General features: G+C 44.5%; 2 protein-coding genes across 5 annotated transcripts; one reads left to right on the forward strand and one right to left on the reverse strand.

Moving 5' to 3' along the window:
• Positions 1–8,732: 8,732 nt before the first annotated feature.
• On the forward strand, positions 8,733–16,238 carry RER1 (retention in endoplasmic reticulum sorting receptor 1). Of its 2 annotated transcripts, XM_066202924.1 has the most exons (8): positions 8,733–8,813; positions 9,197–9,314; positions 11,945–12,030; positions 12,576–12,680; positions 13,560–13,659; positions 14,157–14,235; positions 14,342–14,477; positions 15,270–16,238. In XM_066202924.1, exons 3-8 carry the CDS (start codon positions 11,950–11,952, stop codon positions 15,357–15,359), a joined length of 591 nt encoding a protein of 196 aa, XP_066059021.1. In that variant the 5' UTR covers positions 8,733–8,813; positions 9,197–9,314; positions 11,945–11,949; the 3' UTR covers positions 15,360–16,238. The 2 variants fall into 2 exon arrangements, with proteins under 2 accessions (XP_066059021.1, XP_066059020.1); XM_066202923.1 differs by lacking the exon at positions 9,197–9,314.
• Positions 16,239–17,551: 1,313 nt separating this feature from the next.
• On the reverse strand, positions 17,552–20,651 carry PEX10 (peroxisomal biogenesis factor 10). 3 transcript variants are annotated; one of them, XM_066202920.1, is made up of 6 exons: positions 20,498–20,651; positions 20,226–20,306; positions 19,370–19,776; positions 18,510–18,685; positions 18,068–18,200; positions 17,552–17,777 (listed from the first exon to the last, which is right to left on the reverse strand). In XM_066202920.1, the coding sequence occupies exons 1-6, from the start codon at positions 20,604–20,606 to the stop codon at positions 17,706–17,708; spliced, it is 978 nt and encodes a 325-aa protein (XP_066059017.1). In that variant the 5' UTR covers positions 20,607–20,651; the 3' UTR covers positions 17,552–17,705. The 3 variants fall into 3 exon arrangements, with proteins under 3 accessions (XP_066059017.1, XP_066059016.1, XP_066059018.1); XM_066202919.1 differs by having other exon boundaries at positions 18,068–18,203; XM_066202921.1 differs by lacking the exon at positions 18,068–18,200.
• Between the last annotated feature and the right edge of the window lie 1,295 nt (positions 20,652–21,946).

Genomic DNA, 21,946 nt, shown 5'->3' on the forward strand with positions numbered 1-21,946 from the left:
CCAGCAGTTTCCAGGGGTTTAAGTACTTCAGAAACCAATGATTAATTTAGGACCACAAATCAGTGTTTAGAAGAATGATTTTTACGGTCCTAATTATTGAAGGCAGAACTTTCTGTAATTCCTTGACTGGAGAATCCTTCCTTGAACTGGAAACCACCAGCTGGGGCTTGGGAGGGCAGTAAAAAACCTGAACTCTTTAAAGGTTGAAAATTACACTATAAAAGTACATTTGACAACCACAAAAACACCTCAGCATCTAAAAAAGGTATTTTCTACCATTTTTGTTGTGTGACACTTACTTGTACGGTTGCTGGGATTTATGAAGTTGGCAAATTAACTACCCGGTTTTAGAATTTATGTTTATGCATTTCTACACGAATCATGGGAAACACATAAAGAAATCGGCTCTTCGCCACACCTTGTACACAGGATTTAACTGTTTTCCTCTGTTTCTTCCAAGTAACTCAAAGCTGGTAGGAGAACACGATGGAATTTGGTGGTTTTTGATGGATTTCCAGACCATGACCATTCACTGATCACCAAAAAAAAAAAAAACAACAACAAACCAACAAAGAAACAATCAGCAATAAACTGTATAGTAACTTTCTGTTACTGTGGCACAATGTTACAAGTTCAGGTGAAGTTTTTAAGTCAGAGTATAAAACACTTTCACTGTACTTCTTCCTCAAAAAGACAACAGAACTCTCTACTTTGGTCAACAGCTAATGCTGAGGAAGGTCAGTGGCTGATGATGATGAAGGGTAAAATTAAGAAGGTTAAAAATTATGACTCAGGTGAAAGAAAATCTCAAGCAAATCTGAATTCATTGAATGGAAGCACCCGCTGAAGTTTTATTTGTTATAGCCTTTGTGGTGGGCTGCCCAAGGCTGGCTGCCAGGTGCCCACCCAGCTGTGGTCTCATTCCCCCTTCTCAATAGCAGGGAGCAAAATAAGATAAAAAGGTTCATAGTCAAGATAAAGACACAGAGAACGATTACTGATTGCCACCATGGGCAAAACAGGCTCAGGGAAATAATTTATTACAAATTAAATTATGCTTGGACAGTCTTCCTGCCCGACTCAGGCCCTTTCTTCCCAGGCTCAACCTCATCCCTTCATCCCCTCCCCACAGAGTGGGGATGAGGAATGGGAGGTTGTGGCTGGGAAAATGACATTCCCCCTCTGGTGCAGTTCCCATCGGGAGAACCTGCTCCTGCGTGGGCTTTCCCTGGGCTGCATTTCCCCCAGGACACCTCCCCTGCTCTGCCGTGGGGGCTCCATGGCGTGAATCTGTTCTGCTCTGGTCCCTCACGGACAGCAAACAAACCCCTGCTCCACCACGGCTCCTTCCAAACCTTCCACAGGCTGCAGGAGGAAGATCTGCTCTGACACCTGGGGAACCTCCTTCCCCTCACCTCAGTCTCCACAGGGTTGTTTATTGCTCTTTTTCCCCCCCAGATCCTCCCTGCTGTGCAGTGGTAAAGCAAACCTGTCTTCCCAGAGGGACGGAAAGAAGACACACATTCATCGCCTTAAAGGCAGTTTCTTCACAAAAGCCAAGCTATCTCTCTGCCTGAAATAATTACCTAGATGTTTAAACTGAAGTCCTCTGAATAACCTCAACTTCAACAAAAATGCATTTTTTAAAAGATTTTTTAAAAAATTAAGTTTTTGCAATAAACAGGAATATCATGCTTTCTTAATGCAGAATGTAAATGATTGCACTGCTGAGAAAAGAGAAAATTAAGTCTTCTAAGTACCCAATGAACAGGAGTGGAACAAATTTTCTCTCTTCAAATATATCCTTATAGTAATCTGAAGAGAATACTCCCATGATTGTGTAGCGATTTCTTCAAGACCTATTCAATTCCTTATTGTTCAGCTTACAGTGCCAGAAAAAAAGGGCCTGTTAAAGTTAACATCTGCTAACTAATCATGGAACAGACCATCCCAACATTCCACAGGGTTTGAACATCGCTGTGAATTTTGATTACTATCAACTTTGGCTGGATTAAAGAAGCACTTTACTGTGAGACTTTTGAAACCTACGAAAACTTATTTCTTTAGAGGAAATGCTTCTAAAAAGAAACATTTTCATTCAGTTCAGAACATATGACCTAGCATTGCAAGCATGTCTAGCATTAAAGGTAGAAATAAATCAATCTGGTGAACTATATTCCTCTGATTTATTAATTAAATATTTCATTTTGAGAGTGCTAACATCCCACAGTAGATTCTGAAATGCAAGTATTGTTTGGATGGGGTGAGGTACAGATTGGTTCTTCTGAGTTCCATTCTGTGTGTTTTGCTTGCCTGACACAGAGAGTACATCCATATTTGCAGGATTCCCAGGTTTTGGGATCATTTTCTTTGAGGTTTCATTGATATCTGAGTGAGGCAATCCAAGATGTACCTCTGAGCACCTCCTGGCCAGTTGTGCTCTGCTTGGAGCTGTGTGTGCTGTGCAAACAGAACCCCCCCAGAAGTCAATTGGATTAGATGAGCTTTCTCCATGGATTCCATATCTCGGCATTAGGATGGGATTCATTTGTGCTCTGTGCTTGACAAATTACAACCTGCTGAGCAATTCTTTACTGTTTCCAGTGTATAATGTGTAATTTACACTAACTGGGATTATTCTCTGGCAAACACACAAACCATGCATGCACACTCAGAGCTTGTTTTTTCCCCTATTTTTCCAACCATTTATTTCAAAATGCTTCCCTTTAAAAATTAAAAATCCACAGCATTAAACAGAAAAACCACTCCCTCATTGCAAGAATAAAAATTCATCAGGAGAACAGCGGACACCTCACTGTACTTCTGCAGTGAACTGGAATGAAGCTCTCTCCCCCCAGGAAAGGTCTCTGTCCCTCTTGCTCCAGAGAACCTTGTGTTCTGGGAGAGCTGAGCACTCAGAGGATGCCAAACGCTGCAGTCAGATCATATCCATCAAAAGAGAGGCAGGCAAAGCGTTCTGTCAGAGTGCTGTCAGTAACTGGGGAGCACAGGGAGGGGACGTCCCCGGCACTGAGGCCATCACAGGTGTCACCACCACAATCCTCCCATCCATCCAACACGTCACTTCTCCCCTGCCCCTCGACAGAAACACACATGGAACTTAAATTTCGACAACACCGCAGTGAAATTATAAAGAAGGGATTATTTCAGCCAATTTTCAATAGCAAAGTGGGTGGTCCTCGAGACTTTTTATAAATACCCTTCCAACATTTGTGTGAAAAGTTGAATAGGAGACCACACAACAACCAAGGATTATGTGGCACTGCTCTAAAGGGGAAAGGGAGGAGAATCAAACATTTCTTGCCCAAGGTTTGTTACTGTGGGATACTATTATGTGAAGCCCTTCAGTTCATATAGAACATCGCATTAAATTACATGGCAAGAATGAATAACTGCTTTGTCACATACAGAATCACACATTATTTTGCTTTTTAAAGATTGTGAAAAGTGAAATAGTGTACCAAACTCCATTCCAAAACGCTTTTGGTTATTTAAATCCAGTCTGCATTTTACCCAAGGTATTCCCTTTGCATAAAAGTTTAAAGGTTCCTAAGGCTGCAAAGCCAAATACCACAGAAGTTTAGGTATGAGCCAATTAAGTTTCCAGCAATGTTAAAACTGGACACGTAACTGTGCAGCTGTCTGATGTCATCATGAACATGCAGTTTACAGTCACCATTTTAATGACATTAACTGACAGCAGAGCCAACCAGGACAGGAGAGGTCATGGTCAGGAATACTGGTTTCAGTTCCTACTGGGAGGAGAAAGTATAGGATTGTATATTATGAGACAGTTCTGTTCCAAGATACATTTAAAAATCGTCTTGACACCCAGAGCTGGCACTGAAATTCAGTGTGAATTGTTCCATATTATTGGAAGATTTTAGAGTCACAACTGAGATGGAAATCATCAGACAATGGTCAAAGTGCAGTCAAAAGCCCAGGTATGGGAAACATAACAGCTCAGTAACAAACCTCACTGGTTTTACGTGGTACTAAATCCTGTTTAGCCATCAGGCAACATTCTCCCAATCTCAGAGTGCATAAGGAGCTAGAGAACAAGAATATTTAAAACCTAAAATGATCATTCTTCTATTTAGTTGGATATTTGGCTCTTGATGTGATAACAGCAGAGATACCAATAAAATTCTCCAATGTGTGTGAACCCAGCTGAAGCTCCAGACGGATTCAGTGGCCAGAGGTGTAGCTTGGTTTACATCTTTAGCATGTCCAGGTGTGCTGAGGATGACAACAAAGACAAGGCACTTCTTTGGAAACTGACACCACGTGCTCTGCTCTGCCATCCCCACAAAGCACAGGATGTTCTCCTCAGCAGTTATCCCAGGGTAGCTGCACTGATGATAACTCATGTACAGAATCATGTGTACAAAATCTCTCCAAGCAACAGCTCGAGTTCCAGGCTCCCCTGGCAGTTCACAGCCTCCTCTGCTGTTGGGGGAGGACATCTAAACAGCAGCCAGCCAGTCACACTCCTGGATGGACAGAACAACTGGAAGATGTAGAAAAGGCTCGTTGCCACTGGAACTGTGCCTAATTTATAAACTGAAATCCCAGGGGCCTTCATCTTGCATCATGCAATGGGATGCAGCCAAGTTTTGCTTCCTGCAGGGAGGGAAGAGGCCAGGGGGTATAAAATATGCCACCTTTCCCAGAGCTTCCTTATCACTACCTGTGAAGCATTGTGCCTGCTTTCAATCACTTCTGCTGATTGCCTACTATTAATGTCACTCATTCTCTTAAGCAATTAAGCCACCTCTTTCTTAGATGTGCCTTTGTCTCTCCCTGGCACTTTTCCTTGTCTAATCCTCTTTTCCAGATGGCATAAGGACGCGAGATAAGTGTTGCTAAAAGTTGCTTAGCAATGCAACACATGCAAGGTTTGGAAATGCTGACGTCCACACAAGCACTATCTCTACATCACACATTTCTGCAGAGAAACAAAGGCGTGAACACCCGCAGTGACACGGGGGCCTCCAGAAAAAAGAGCCACCGGTGCCCAGAGGGAGCAGGGAGGGAAAAAGGGAAAGCTCCAAGCTCTCCCAGTGATGGGATGAGTTGTACTGCGGGGGGTTTGCTTGTGTTCGGCGTGGATTTTAAACCAGAACTGGAGATTCTGCTTTAAACGCATAAAACCCGTCGTGTTTTAGCAAGGGCCTGTATGTTCTGTGATTCAGAGACGCAAAGACACTGCAAGCTACTGAGAAAGACCCAAGCAGAAAGGGATGCTCCATCCCTGGAAGTGTCCAAGGCCAGGCTGGTCAGGCCTTGGAGCAACCTGGCACAGTGAAAGGCGTCCTTGCCCGTGGCAGGGGAAGAACTGGATGGGCTTTAAGGTCCCTCCCAACCCAAAGCAGATTCTGTGAAGAGTTCATGACAAACAGGAACTGATAAAGGCAAAGCTGTTTATCATCAGCTTGGTATCAACCCTACAAATCCTCCTCTCTCAAGAATCACTGATAGGGAATTTACTCCTCCTCACTGATAGGGAATTTATTCCTCCAACTGCACCATGTAATTGTGGATTGTTTCTAAACTCTGCAGTAAATGTGTTTATATGGAATTTATTTAAACTACAATTAAATGTTACGGGTAATAAATAAGAACATTTAGTACACGAACAGTAGTAATTTCACAGGGTCATATTATCATATTAATTCATTTCTGCAGCAGCCTACGAAAACAGGTTGGCATGACTCATTTTGTGTTTGAAAAACCTGAGATGTTACGAATTTATTCATCATGGGGAGCAACTTTGAAACAGCTAGTTCTGAGAAAATAACTGAACAGTAGTAAATTAACTACAGAAATTCACACGTAGCTTTACTCAGGGTAGTCTCTTTCTAACTAGAATTTAGTGGTCCTCTCCAAAAGCCATTAAAATAGAGCTCAACACTTACTAGTGGGGAGATTCATTCATGGTCTTTAAATCAGAAATAGTTTTATTTATATTTTTACATCATATATCCTTATGTTGTAATCATAATTATATCATAATCAAGATTTGGGAAGATTTATTGTATCTTCAAATATCCTATTGCCCACTCACACGCAGCCTAGCACTAAAAAACCGAAATTGCAGAGATTTAAATAATTTTCACTGAACTGAAGCCATGAGGAGTGTTCTGAGCAGACACCTGAGATGGATTCCTGCAGGTGAGGAAGCCCAGAAGGCAGGGCACCTGTTTGTGTGGTTAACAGGTGTGTCAGACAGCAGGGCTTCCTCAGCAACCAGGACAAACCACGCTCAGCCAAAGCACACAGGGAAGCAGCCACGGGGACAGAATGCAACGAGGCAGCAGCCAGGGAGGAGGGATCACAGGGAGGAAACGTTTTTATGGCAAAAAAAAAAACAAAAAGAAAGAAAAAAAAAGAAGAGTGTTTTCCTTCATTAACCTCTGCAAACTTCATTCATGTGTCATTGTTTCCTTTCATTCTCAAACCTGCGCACATGAAAAAAATGCATGAAAACCAGACAGGCCACCACAGCTCGCTGCGGGCTTTATTTAATTGTTTTTAAAACCAGCTTTCAGAGACTCTGCTCCATGTTCCCTATTACTCAGTTATAGTTTCTGTCTTCCACCTCTTTGCACCATTTTTACCGAATGCAAAACCAGCTATATACTGTTAAAAGGGAGATAAATCAGAGTTGTTTGCTATTATTGGCCTCCTCTGTTGATAGTTGTAATTATCGCTTGTTTACTGGACATTTAATTGACCTGAATCCCTGAAGATTCCCAGACTGCAACGTGCTGTTAACTGACAGCATCCACTCACTAAAAAAATTATCATTTGCCAAGGATTGATCTAAAAATCTGGCCCTGACGCTGCTGCAGCTGAAACCGAGGACAGATTAAACATTCAAGCCATGATTCAAACCATTCTATACCCCACAGAAGTAAGGCTGGGATACCCCAGGGCTGGAAATATTTGCCCACGTTTTCTTGCCCTAGCAGATTACTTCAGGATGTCCACAGTACTATTTTGGGAGAGGGAAAAAAAAAACAACCCAGGTTTTTTTTTCAAAATCCCTGCAGTTTGATAGAGTTTTCAGGCTTAGAACTACCTGTGAAATGTCTGGGTGCACTGATGGATCAGCAATAACGTTTGGTGTTCACTGAGGTAATCTGACCAAGGAAACAAACTTCAAAACCATGTGCACAAAGCAGACAGAATTCCCAGATCCCTAACTAAAAGATTTGCCCTTTTTTGGGCACAGAACCAAGTTTTGCCATTTATATTATGACCAGGTTTGTGCCCCCTGGGCTGCCCGGCCATAATTCCTCCACTGATGATCTTTAGGATCCGTTCCAGCCTGTATTGTTCCAAGATTCTGATTCTTTCCCATATTCCTGTTTATTTTCCAGAAGGTTGGTTAGCTCTTCTATAAATCTGCGACAATCCATGCCAAGTAAATAAATATATAATTCTAAACAGCTAACCTCCCCCCCTTTTAACCTATTATTTTGCTTGAAAAAAGAGTATTTATGTTCTCATTGTTTCATGTTTAGCTATATAATTTGAAAGCAGTATATGCTGAGGGATCTCTTGTATTAAGGGGATGTCTTGAAAGTTATATATAATAATATACAATTATATATATGTATATTTATGTGTAAATATATAAAATACTTCTATATTTTATATATTTATAAAAATATAATATTGTGTCGTTTATAATAATATATGTAATATTAACATATTTATTTATGTAATATTACCATATTTATTATATGAATGAAATAAATAAGTATACTCATATACTTTCATACTAAAAATACTAAAAATCAATAGATTTTCAGAAGTGTCAGGACTACTTTTCTGGCATCTTGTCACTTTTAAGCACGTATTGAATGTAAACTTGAGTACTAAACAGCCTGAAGAATTTACTGTTTCAGCCTCAAAACAGATGCTGGAGAGACGCCCAGTGGTGCCCAAAGGCGGTACAGAACTGCTCGGAACAGCCTCGTGGCAGCGAATCCAGAGAAAATAAATTATGATCCCTTTGCTTCGTATTTTATCAGTATTTCTATTCCGTCTGAACAAACGCACCTCAGCACGTGCGGGGATGTTTGTGTCACCTCTTTTTCCCCGTAACGAGTATTTCTGGTCTTCTCCTACTGATTTTGATGCCCGAACGTTCATTCACGTGCTCATGAAATAAAATACACTGAACTCCTTAAAACTTTAAATCCTTCAACAGTTTGGGCCTCATTTCTGCCAGGGGGCTCCGCTCGGCTCGGTTCGGTTCGACTCGGGCTCGACTCGGCCCATCTCGGTACAGCTCGGTTCGGGCTCGGCTGAAGTCGGCAGGGCTCGGTTCGGCCCCGCCCTCGGCCCCTCCTCCCCAGCCATTGGCCGCGCCCCGCCCCAGCAGCCGCTCCCATTGGCTGCGCGAGCGCGGGAGGTGGGGCCTGGCGCCCCCCTCAGGGGAGCAGGGCGGGCCCGTCCAGCGGCACGCGGCCCATCCTGTCCTGCGCTCCGTCCGCGCCGGTACCGCCCGATCCCGCCTCGCCTCGCAGGCCACACACACACACCTCCCGCCTCTCCGCCGGCACCGCCCCACCCGCCCCCCGTTCCCCCGTCACGGACCGCGCACACCTCCCGCCGCCCCACCCGGCGCCGCGGCCCCGCCCGCTCCCGGGGGCCAATAGCGGGGCGGCACCGGGGCTGTGCCCCGCCCTTGAGCCCCGGAAGCGGAAGCGGATCCCGGTGCTACCGCCATATTGGTGTGTGAGGGGCGGGAGCGGAAGGCAGGACCGGCCCGGTGGCCTGTGAGTACCGGGACCGAGCGCGGCTGGAGCGGGGTGGGAGCGGGGGCGGGCACTGCGCCTCCGGGCCGACATCCGGCCGCTGACACCCGCGGGCAGGCGGGCGGGGGCCCGGAACGAGCGGCCCCTCCGGGAGCGCGGGGGCTGCTGCGGGCTGGGCGCTCCGGCCGGGGCCTCCCGGGGCCGGTGTCCCGCCCGTGCCGGCCCCGCCCCGCGCCGCCCCGCTCCGTGCGGCTCCCCCCGTTCACTGTACCGAGTGTCCCGCCGCGCCGCGGCTGGGCTGAGCCCGGGCAAGGGGAAGTCCCCGCTTGCGGGCACAAGCGAGAAGCGCAGGTGCCGCTCAGCTGCCGTTGCAATGGATAAAATTAAACAGTGCCTTTTTTTAGTGTGAAAAACCAACCTGAGCGACCAATGAGCTGTTTCCCCGTGGCTGTCCATTCACCCAGTTCTTAATAAATCAGCTTAGTGTGCTGCTCTTCAAAGACATTTCCTCTATGAGATAAGGTAACTTGAATGAGCAATGTGTTTTTGTTAGCTCCCTGCTTCATTTATGTTTTAAATTTAAGAGAAACCTGTATCGTGAGCAGCGTTCTGCACAAATTCTGTACCTCTGTTGTGATGGTGTGAGGCTCAAAGTAAACATTCTTACTGCCGGGGGTTCTGCTTTTCAGAGCTCGGGGATCAGTTGTGTTTGTAATGAAATTACCTCAACGATCGTGGGGGAAACCATCGTTGTTCAGGCCATACCTTTGTTTATGTGGTGCTTTCAGCAGAGAAAACTGCTGTGGTAGGGTTTTGTTTCAGTGGCAGTCTCAGTTCTGCTGGCAGCAAGCCGTTCCCCGTTGGTTGTGTGGATGTCTGTGTGTCTGGGTGAGTGTTGGCTGTGCCGGGGAGCGCTCGCAGCTGGGCGGGGAATTGGTGTTACATTGACAGGAGGGATGGAGAGAGGCTTGTCACAAGCGCCTGGAGTGACAGGACGAGGGGGAGTGGCTGCAAACTGCCAGAGGGAAGGGTTGGATGGGATATTGGGACTGAATTGTTCCCTGTGAGGGTCCTGAGGCGCTGGCACAGGCTGCCCGGAGAAGCTGTGGCTGCCCCTGGATCCCTGGAAGTGTCCCAGGCCGGGTTGGATGAGCTTGGAGCACCCTGGGATAGTAGAAGATGTCCCTGCCCATGGGGTGGAATGGGATGATCTTTAAGGTCCCTCCCAACCCAAATCATTCTGTGGTTCCATGATTATGAAAGAGAAATTGCAACTGTCTAGGTTTAATCATTCCCTTAAGCCAACACAACCCAGTGTTCCTGACTGTGAGCTCAGAGCTCTGCCAAGGGCTCCTGCTCTTGGTAATTGTTCATTGCAGGTGTTTCTCCAGTGAAGTTTCAATGTGATAAGAAATATTACCTTGAATTCTAGTCTGTGTCTTGTGATTAAACTGAGCCCCAGAGGGGTTTCTCCTCAGCAGAACTGTTGTGTTTCTTGGTCTGCTCTGGAAGAATGCGCATGATAAAAAAAATCATACATGATCACATATAATGTAATATTTTATACCAAGCAAGATCCCTGCTCCAGCATAAAGCCTTCAGGAGCCTCACACACATGATTTTCCATTTGCTCTGCACAGGGTAACATTTACAAGATTGCCAGGTAAGGTCTGCCTGTAGCCCATGTTTGCTGTGAATGTATCTGTAGAATTAATTTTGAGACAAGAAGAATTTTCATTCTCTGATAAATTATTGTGTGATTCTAATTAGTTGAATAACTTTTTGTTACAGCTTTATAGTTCAGGACATTAAAAAATACCCCAAAATAAAGCATCAAATGATGCTCAGCTGAGAACACTGAACAATTTCTGCCCTGCACAGTGTGGGAAGAAGAAGAATAATAACAACTTCTTGCCTGTAATGGAAAAGTGTGTGTATTGTATGACTTTCTACTCGATTCTTTTCTTTTAGCTATAGCTTGAATCAAAGTGGACTCAGGTCCTGAAGCCTCCTAATGAGTCCCCTTAGCTTCTGAAGTGTAACAGGGCTCCTTCTTTTCTGCTTTCTAATTATTCCATAGGATGTAGTTTTCAGATGTTTACAGAAAAAACACACAGCTTTAAGGTTTTGTGCCTCCTCAGATTGTCCTTGATCTTAAATTTTCTGCAGCACTCACTGTATTGCAGCCTCCAGGACAGTTATTTTCTTCTTTTTAATTTATGTATGTTTCACAGAGATCTGTTACCCTGTGAGGCTTTTGAGTGGGGCTGAATGCACTCCCGGTATCCCAGAGTTACAACGTCCCACCCACAGATGAGGATTCCAGGAAGTGATGCCAGGGATTGCTCCTGGTGATGTGGCAAAATGTTGCTGCTTAGGATCCACTTTATGGGGTTCCTATCTCGAAGTGAGCTGTAAAACTCACTGATAAGAAAAATGAGGCAGTTCAACTGGTAGCAGAGGCATGGACTCAAAGCTAATCCCCTTTGGTAATTTTTTAATTTGAGTTCAGGCGCTTTGACTGTACAGTTTTGCTCTTGTATAAAACTTTCCTGTCACTGCTCAGCTCTTGGTGTTCAGGAGACAGAGAAACTCATTGAATGATTCCAGCGTGGGCAGCATTTTGGGTTTGGTGCTCTGGCAGAGTCTGAAACCACTCAAACCATAAATTCAGAGACCTGATTTTATTTCTTCACTCTGTAGTTGCTCAGTATTTAAAATCCTAAGCAGCTTTAAAAAAAAAAGTCTGCTTTGGTTTTGTTCTTTGCTTGTGGGGACTGAGGTGGCAGGAGGGAGGTGCTGCAGTCCATGGCTCACTGCTCAGGGCTTGTACCTCAGCAAGGTCACTGTGTCCAACTGGGCTCTTCCTGAATTTCCTTATGGGCTTCTTTATTTCCTTCCCCAAAACACACTGGGTCCTGTCTTGCCTTTGTAAAACACCCTGTTCTTTGCTTTCTTGGACAAGGAGTTTTCATTCATTTTGCCATAAATGTCCTCTCTTTAAGAATACTTCATTCAGGTTAATTTGTTTCAAACAGGACAAGCCAGAAGAATATTGTGTGTAAACGCTAGTTCAGAGAATGTGCTGCAAACCTCCCTGAGCTTAGATTTTGGATTTCAATGTTTCCTTTTCCCATGTTTTGTTTCCACAGCCACCATGTCAGAAGGGGACAGCATTGGGGAGTCTGTGCATGGAAAACCTTCTGTGGTCTATAGATTTTTCTCAAGACTTGGACAGGTTGGTTTTGTGAAGGATTGTGACTCCTTTAGAAGCAGATCTCACTGCTGCTTCTGGAACTCACTGCTTTGTTGGCTGGGTTGTTGAAATGCTACAATCTATACAAAAGATTTCTTTTGAAGCCTTTTAACAGAGATAAATACCTATAATAAACTGCTTACTGGAATATTTAATAGGTATATGTGTGATGCTGCACAGTGAAAATGTGTTGTTACTGTCAGAAATGAGGAGTGAGTTCAGATTTCATTTCAAATTCATCTTAAGGGAAGCAACTTGCATAAAATACAGAAAATTTAAATTGCTTTACAATGCCCTAAGCATTAGGGATTTTTTTTTCCTTTGTAAAAGTATAGGATCTCTTAAGGATAGTTCTGTGTAATTTATTTGTAGTAAAGAATACAAGTTTTTCGTGTTATTCTCTTTCCCAAAATACTCCTCCCAAATGCTTCCTTTTGCCCATACTGCCCTCAAATGAGCTTTATCCATTGTGCATGAAGTACTTGACAGTATTTGTTATTTACTGTGCACTTTGTGTCTCCTCCTAGATCTACCAGTCCTGGTTAGACAAATCCACCCCCTACACCGCAGTGCGATGGATTGTAACATTGGGGCTGAGCTTTATCTACATGATTAGAGTTTATTTACTGCAGGTAAGACAGCTGGATTTGATGCTGAAGTAGTTCCAGATATTATTGCTGGCCTAATTTTGATTCTAAGAGTGTTTTTGGAGTGTGCTGTTACTTTAGAACCGTGTAGTGTGTCATTCAGCACGTGGCAGAAGGTGAATTGTGTGGTCTGAAGAGAGAACACACCCTGTGGGTGTGGAAGTTGCTGCTGCAGAGAGAAAAATGTGTGAATAATTGAGGAGATTCGTCTGATGGCAATCTGGAATCACAAAATAAATCTCTGAAAACTCTTGTAATTAAGTTTTTGCTTTTATATTAAAGCTGTGTAATAACATGCTCAGAGCCAGGGGTTCCTTTCTGTCATTAGAACCATAAAGAATGGTTTTGTCAGCACTTCTCTCTCTGCAGGCCAGGGGCAGACTGTTCCCCACTAATCAGATGTTTCTGTTCCATGCCAGTCTGCAGTTCAGTTCAGAACTTGGGAACTGTTATTCCCAAAAACTAAAGATTACAGAATGCAAAACCTTCACAGGTCATAGTAGTAGGAACATTTCAGACACTGAAGTCTGCAAAGATGATTAAGAAAGAGATGGTTTTATGTTCTTTACTACTTTTGAAGTCTGCGCCTTGAACATAGAGAGCCTGGATGCCAGACCACAGTTTCATGTTCAGTCTGTCTCTACATGAGAGATTTGCTCTTCTATCATGTTCTAAGACTTGTTTGGTCACTGAGAATTCTTGATATTTTTACAAGCCCAGTTAATAACCTTTCAGTTAATATGAGGATATAGAAGAGCTTCTCAAGGGAGCAAAAAAATCCGGGTTGTTTAATCTTGTTTAAAAATCAGTATCAGAAAATGATTTGCAGGAGGATTTTACCCTTGTCTGTTCCTCCCTGTGCAGGGTTGGTACATTGTGACATATGCCTTGGGAATCTACCACCTCAACCTCTTCATAGCTTTCCTGTCGCCAAAGGTAGACCCCTCTCTAATGGAAGATTCAGGTATGAGGAAAAGTTCTTTTTTACCATCACTTGAAACTTGGTTGAACTTCCAGCTCCTTTTGTCTGATACAGTTGTGTAAAGATGATGTAATTTTTAGCACTGCATTGTAATTTTAAACCTGAAAAAATCTATGCAACTTAACATGAAGAGCTGGTGTAAAATTTGTCCTTTTTCATGGGACATGAATATATTCCATATTGTACTAGTTTTCTGGGTTTTGAAAGGAGGTTTATGTGATTTAAGCTCTCCTTATAGTAACTGAAGTGGCCTGGTATTCCTCAGTTAAATTTATTTTAAGGAATCTATGTGAACTTACATTAAACCAGCAACTCTTAATTGGAATCTACGTGTAACAGTGGAAATTGGGTGTGGTTTTGTTTTGTGATTTTTTTTTTTCTATCTTAAGATAGAAAGTAAAAGAAAAACTGAAGTCTGAATAGTGTGAAAAACTACTGTGAGGAGGTTTGTGGTTTGGTTTCTTTTCTGTTATTTTTAGATGATGGTCCTTCCTTACCTACAAGGCAAAATGAAGAATTTCGGCCTTTCATTAGAAGGCTCCCAGAATTCAAATTCTGGTGAGTGGATCCATCTGCCTGTGATCTGTTTTTGAAAAATACAAATATCTGCATGACATTAGTGGTAACTGGGCTTGAAGGATTAATTGTTGCTATTATTTTTCAGGCACTCTGCCACTAAAGGAATCCTGGTTGCTATGGCCTGTACATTCTTCGAGGCTTTCAATGTTCCTGTGTTTTGGCCAATCCTTGTGATGTACTTCATTATGCTATTTTGTATCACTATGAAGAGGCAAATCAAGGTAACTTGGCAAGAACAGAGAGTTTGTGATGTCAGGATTTACAGCACTGCTCCAAACTGGCCAGTCAGTGGAGCCCTTCAGGGGTTAAATGTGCTGCACACACTTATTTTACTGGAGGAACGTCAATAACGAATATTTGAACATGAGTTGTTCAGGTGGGGCATGGTTACAGTGTTGAGCAGATTTTACAAAACTTTATTCTTGTTTTCCAAAGGTTTTGACTTCAGAGTGCAGTGTCAGGGTTTTATGCAGGTTCTCCTCCACTTCCTGGGGCTGTTTTGGATGCAGAGGTGTTGAATCATCTCTGGTGGGAGAAAAGGGAAGTTTTTATAAGGGTGTGAGAAAGTAGATGGGGGAAAGGGAAAGAACATAGACAAGTGATTCAGACCATTTTAACAAATTACTTATGGTTTGTTAGCATTTTAAAAAATACCTAATTTTTTCCCCAGACATTCAGAATTTTGGACAGGTACTGTGATTCAGAGTGGTAAATTAAAGATGCAAGGGTAGTAAAGAATTAGTGCCCCTGTGGTCTCACCAGTTTCCTGTGGTTCCCCAATCACAAATCTTCACTGTAGTGTACAATTTGTGGGGTAACCCAAAATCTGAGATTTATAAAACTGCTCTCATACTCCTATCAGATTTAAACTGCTGTAGGATTAGTTATTTCATTACCTTTACTAAGAACTCTCTTTCTGGAGGACTCAGTAATTTACAGTGTGTATTATAAACCCCTTTTTCTAAATATTATGTAATTTTCTTGCCTCAACAACTGCTGTTTTCTCTTTGCAGCACATGATAAAGTACAGATATATACCCTTCACACATGGCAAGAGGAAATACAAAGGGAAAGAGGATGTGGGGAAGACCTTTGCTAGCTAGGAAGAAGCAATCAACCTGTTGACCAATTCTACTGCTCACTAAAGGAACGATTTTGAGCCATTGTAACAATGCCTTTTTTCTTCATAAAAGTGATTAACAGAGTGGTGACAAAGCAGTTGAATTTTCATTTTACGAGGATCTTGCTATTTTTATCTGAGATATCAGTTTCTCGAGGAAACTGGCATTCTAACCAAATTGCATTGAGTTTATTCTCTTTTGTAAGAAGTTGGAGAAACTTTAGATAATCCCGTGGATTTGGGATAATGTATTTCTTTCAAGATCCGTTGCACTGGAGAGGTTAATGGCCTAGAGTTGGATATTTTTACATAGTTCTCCTGCTCGACATCACCCTGAAGTGCTGTGCACATCTGTGGAGGAAAGTGTAAGCTGGCACACGTGATGCTGTTTTCTGCTTCATGGCCGTGTGCTGTTCTCATAGAAAAATTCAGTAGACCTAAATTAGATGCAGAACTTAAGCCAGTTTCCTAAATGCATGGTATTACTGAGTTATAACCAAACAAATATAGATAGGAATAAGAAATTACTAAATTATGGGGTTTGCAGTAGGGCAAAAATACTCATTTAGCTTCTAAAGCAACTCGTTTGTGTTGGGTTTTAATGCCAGTTTCACTGTTCCATCTCCCAGCAGATGCTAAAATTGGGCTCTTTCATGATGACTCAGAACTTTGTTCAAACTCTATCACAATTTCCTTTGAGGACCTGGAATTATAAAAATATATATTTTAATTGTTATTAGTCGGAGTTTCTTTCATACTTAATGGTTTCTTGAATAATTGAAGTTGACTTCATGCAGCCCCACAGGACGTACCCAAACTGGCCACAACAGACAGTGGTGGGGGTTTTAACAGATTTTCTTTTTTTATGGGGGAAAAAAAATGAGAGATAAATGACCTGCATGTAAACTTTTTCATGTGATACAACTGCAGTTTTATTAAGTGACTTTTTAATTCCAAAATTTATTAAAAGACAGTGTTCCCCTTTACTCGTTCTCTATCTTTATATACATCTCTTGATCTAACACTATTTATGACTCCTTTTCAATAATGGTTGCCCTCAGTTTACCTTCATGCAATGCCTTTTTCAACTCTTCAGGGACCACTCACTTGCAGAAGGTAGGAAAAGATTAACTCTTGGAAGATTCTGAACGGAATTCAGCAGCTTCAGCAGACAGCTAATTGGAAAATGTATGTAGGCACCTTTCCCTCTGGTCTTGTCAAATGAAGGTGTTAGAAGGGACGGTCTCACTTTTGTAGTGATGATGAAGTGTTCACATAGTTACCAGCAACTATTTTTTATTCCATTTATAGATACCATGAAAAGTTGAACTAAATTTACTGGGTTATTATGGTAACACTTGGAGATTTAATTATTAGCTGGATAAACAGGATCTCTGCAGCACAAATACCCATCTTAAAAGTGCTTTTAGTGAAGCACACCTGGCCCTGCCCCCGAGTCAACATTCAGTGCCATTTTTGAAAGATTTATTGAAACTGTAACTCATGATGCACAGGCTGGACCACCTGGGTTCTTTTCCCTACCTGTATTTGAAAAATAAAAATAAATTGATCTTCTGCATCTTCTGTCCTGCAAGAATGACAACATATGTTAACAATCTTTTCCCCTGTGCTTCAGGGATATCAGTAATACCCCTGGGCTTTGGAAAACACCCCTTCGTACATTGCTGTAGCCTAAGTGTCTGCAATACTTGCTGAAAAGTCTCCATTGCTAACAGTGATGGAAAAACCTGAGTGTTAACAGATCAGTGTACACAACCTGCATTAGTGGGGCTTTGCATTTGTTGTGTTGCTCTAAGCAGATCTCACAGATTGTCAAATCACAGAACCTTGCTTTACTGCAAACACAATGGCACGTGGCATTTATAACCAGAACTTCCACTGCAGTTAAAACTCGGGCTTTGTGTACAGCTTCTGTTCTCTGCCCCTGGAGTCCACAGCATGGACATTATGATGTTACAGGAGAATGGATTCTTAAGATTAAATAATAGAATTTTATTAATACCTTAAGGATGTTATAGAAGACTGGAGGACTCATCTACACTTGTATAAGTTTTCCATTGTCCAAAATGAAGAAAATTATTAAACTTGTGTTAAGCATGTTTTAGAAACCCATTTTTAAAACAGTCAAGAGCTCCATCAGAAGAGGCAGAAGGGTAGAAGCAGAAACAGCTTTATTCTGTCACACAGGAATGTAGTGCCACCTTGCACAGGCAGTTTCCAGTTTAATAAAGCCTTTTCTTGGACCAACTCAAGGACAAGTATGAGAGTATGAGCTGGGGCCCTCGTCAGGAGACAGAAGAGGTTCCCTTTACATTTGGTAGTGCCGTAGGTAGATCAGTTTCTGAGGATGAAACTTCTCTCTGCACAGTGGACATTCTGCCTACAGAAAGAAAAGGGAGTAAATGGGCATACTGAATAGTTCTATTAAAAAAAAAATATGAATAGAACTGCTTAGCTACTTTCAGAAAACAATTTTTCAGTGCCAGGTGTGGTACAAGCTCCCCTGAGCCGGCCCAGTTTAACGTGCTCCCGTTACTGACGTCACCTGTGTAATTGTCACTGTATTTCAACAACTCCATAGGTGCTGGTCAGCTCTGGGTGCCTCAGTGAGAGCCTGGGCATTAGAACAGGCTGGGGGCACCTTGCAGAGCGTGTGTGCTGTGTACTCACCCTGGTGTTGCACCAGGCAGTGATGCACTCCCAGCAGAAGAGGTGCCCACAGGGGGTGGCTGTGCTGTGCCTCCGCTCCTCCAAGCACAGCGTGCAGCGCGACTGGCGCCCCGCCGCCGCCTCCTTGCTCGTGCTTCTAATTAACACAGTGGGGTTAATTGCACTTACCCTGCTTGTCAGAAATAACACCATCCTGAAGTAAAGCCCGAGCTCAGTATCAACCCTTTTCGTGAAAGGTCTCAAAAAAAAACCCCACCAAAAAACCCCCACCAAAGCGTGAAGCCCAAGACACGCGCAAACCAGCAAGGAATTAGTTTTGCTAATTAATTAAATGTTGTATTACATCAGATTGTAACCTAAATTGGTCACTCCTGTGTTGTCCCTGTTTATGACAGCTGTGACATTCCCACCTCTTTCCTAGGAAGTTAGAACCAGCTCTTACTTCTGGTGAGCAAGGCTGCGGTGCAGCCTCCACTCCTGCCTTGCTCTCTGCTTCTGTTTGAAGCTGTACATCTGAACTCCAATGGTCAGCAGGAGGTGGAAGAGTGAAATTATTCCAAGGAACTTGTAACTCGATCGGATACTCTGATCTTCTCCTTGCAGTCCTCCAAAATGCAGCTACAGAATTCACAGAAAGACGTTTTGTTACTGTGGTTTTAGGAAACTGTTCCCCCCCCATCTGCAATAAACTTGATTTGGGATTCTCATTATGTTCAAAAAATTGACATTTGAGGATTTCTCAGCCAACTGTCTCTCAGGACACGTAACCACCTTCAGTCAGGCTGGGCTTAGCTGCTGTCTGCCCATAAAAATTGCAGCTTTAATTGGTTTGATTTTCTTGTGTACAGCAGAGCAAACAGACCCCTTTCTCACACTGATGCTGGGAATTGTTGAGAACTCTTGTGTCTGTACACATTTCTGGGCCAGTATGGCTGATATTTTTTTGTAAAGATAAAAAAAGTATCTTCATATAGAAAAGTGCCAGCTAAACGTGTGCTGGGTGTTGTTCAAAATTGTATTTCCCATGCATTTATCAAGTCACCTCTCACTTCCAGTCTATTTGTGGCAAACAGACCGAAGTTACACAGGTATTAACTTGTGACACCACATTCATGTTTATTACCTGTAACCTCTTGACTGCAGGGACTCATCACCCCCACATGAAGCAAAACCTTCCCTCTCACCCCTCTGCTCTGCCTGTATCATCAACCACAGCCAAACTCCTTATCCCTTTTACACACACAGCACCTCAGAAGAGGCCAAAATCCTGCAGTGGACACACCTTCAAGCAAAACCACTTACATACGAGATCCCTGCGATCCTTTTGGACAGGTGATAGAAGGTGCCCTGGATATAGAACACTGCCAGGTGGAGGCGGTGCAGCAGAGGGACGGATTGTTTAAGGACATACACGACTTGGGAGGCTCTTTTCTTCTGCTGCTCCGTGAGCTCCCCAACCTGCCTCCGAATCCAGCTGCGAATGAAGGTCCTGCTGGGAAAGCCAAGTGCTGGGGGGTTCTCTGGGGCCCTGGATTCCTCAGCCTCCACCTGCAGCTCGTGTTCCAGGTGCATCAGAGCCTTTTCCAGGCAGTAGGGTACCACGGTGTGCAGGGAAATGAAGAGAGCCCGACGAAGGAAAGAAGGCACCTTCTTCTTGCTTGGGTCAACCTGAATGATGTTCACATACTCTTCTCCCAGAGTCTGATAACCTAAACAAATGTGCGCAACAGAAAACAGGGTGAGAAAACTGCAGGATCATTCTGGATGTGGGGAGCAGTGGGGACAGGCCACAACTCAGGCTTTGGAATTAGTTAATTGTTTTCTGTTGAAGTAAGATAAGCGTCATGGTGACATCCAGTTTTAGGCTTAAAGCAGTGATACTTTTTCATGGCGTCATCTATTCCTACTTTTTTAAAAAAATTTGCTTTTAGAAGAACATCTGTCTCTCTGTGTTGATAAAGTGCGTTTGAACCCAACCCCGACAATTTCGTGGTTTCATATTTACCATTTATCCAAACCAAACCAACCCCCACACTGAAAAGAACTGCTTGGGGCAGTCTCAGGTGGTGATCACCAGCACAGCAGCCGCGGGACTGGCCCCTCAGCTTTCAGATGTTGGGAGAAACGATAAAAAATGATAAACGACAGAGAAGGTTACCTGACAGCGTGGTCACCACGAAATAGGCCACATCGGAGAGCAGCTCCACCTCCCTCCTCCACTCCAGCCACGGCCGGGCACCTGCGGGACGGGGGCGCGGCTGTCACTTTGCCCCAGATCCGTGCTGATCCCAGCCCTTCCCGGGGAATTCCTCCCGGACTCGCCATCAGCCCCCTCACACCCTCCGACCCCATCCAGAGCCGCGGGGCGGGCGGCGGGTCCCGGAACACCCGGGAGGGCTCGGGGTGGATCCAACCCCACACAGGCATTACCCGCCAGCCCCCGCAGCGCCGTGCCGGCCCCGCTGCGCAGCCCGGCCCGGTACAGCTCGTCTTTCTGCCCGCACCGCACCAGCCGCGCCGGGCCCGCCGCCGCCGCCATGGCGGGCGGAGGGACACGCGGCCTCAAGCGGCACCGCGACCCCGGCGGAGCACCTGCCGCCCGCGCAGGGATATCTCGTCAGTGAGGGGCGGGGCCGCGCGAGCGGGTGGGAAACGCCTCCTGACCCTGAGGGGGCGAAAAGGGCGGGAAAAGGGGGGGAACCAGTGAGAAAAGGGTGGGAAAAAGGGGAGGATAAAGTAGGAAAAGGGGCGGATAGAGTGGGAAAAGGGTGGGAAAAGGGGCCGTGAGGGGCGGGAATGGGAGGGAAGGGAGCGTTAGGGGGAGGGAAAAGGGGCGGGAAGAGCGCAAGGGGAGGGAAGGCGGTGTGAGGGGCGGGGAAAGGGGCGGGGAAACGGACAGTGAGGGGCGGGGAAGGGGGCGGGAAACGGACAGTGAGGGGCGGGGAAAGGGGCGGGAAAGGGGCGGGGAAACGGACAGTGAGGGGCGGGGAAAGGAGCGGGGAAATGGGAGGAAAGGGGCGGGGAACGGACAATGAGGGGCGGGGAAGGGGAGGGGAAAGGGGCGGAGGCGGCTGTGAGGGAAAAAGGAGGGAAAAGGAGCGGGAAGGAGCGCGGCGGTCGCAGCTGAGGTGGAAGAACAGTAAAAGTGATGTTTCAGAACCCAGTTCACTAGGAACCCACCAAATCACCGCTCCCCAGGCAGGTGCAGCACTCCACAATCTTGTACAAATGCTCCAGCCCTTCCACGGCCCGGGGGTAATTCAGAAGGGACGTGTATTCAGCGTCCCTCCATTGCTTTTTTAACAGCTGCGAAAGCCGCCTTGCGTCCCTTCAAAGACGAGCTGTTTATATGGGGAAACTGAACAAGCTGCCCTTTGTTTTCTGGCGAGCTCTACGTGAGGCAAACAACAAACACCACTTCCACACACAAACACATCGACATGTCCAGTGCTTTCATCTCCAAAATCCTGGTACCAGGGGGATGAAGGCTGGAGGCTGCCAGGGTGTGACAGAATTGGTGAGTTTTTCAGTGCCAGAGTCCCCAGATCAGTCCCTCAGTGGCTGAGCCGCTGGGAACACGGGCAATTTGGAGTGTTAACAGAATTCCTGATACAAATTCCTAATTTATTTAAGGAGTTGACTGGACTCCTGCCTGGTGACTCTTGTCATAAAGCTCACTGGCCTCCATTTTCTTTTCAGTCGCGTTGGTACAAATTCAGTTCCGCAGCACGCTAAATTGAAGGGGCAGTTAAACAGTTCCACATTTAATTAATTTATTTGACAAAACTACTTTCACTGGAATTAAAGTCGGCGTTTTCCTGAAGAATTTGCAGACTGATACGGCAGGAACTCACTGGAAATTTCTGGGCCAGCAGGAGC

This window comes from Chamaea fasciata, unplaced genomic scaffold (assembly GCF_029207755.1).
Source record: "Chamaea fasciata isolate MVZ Bird 193981 ecotype frontalis unplaced genomic scaffold, bChaFas1.0.hap1 SCAF_23, whole genome shotgun sequence".
Classification (NCBI taxonomy): Eukaryota; Metazoa; Chordata; class Aves; order Passeriformes; family Sylviidae; genus Chamaea; species Chamaea fasciata.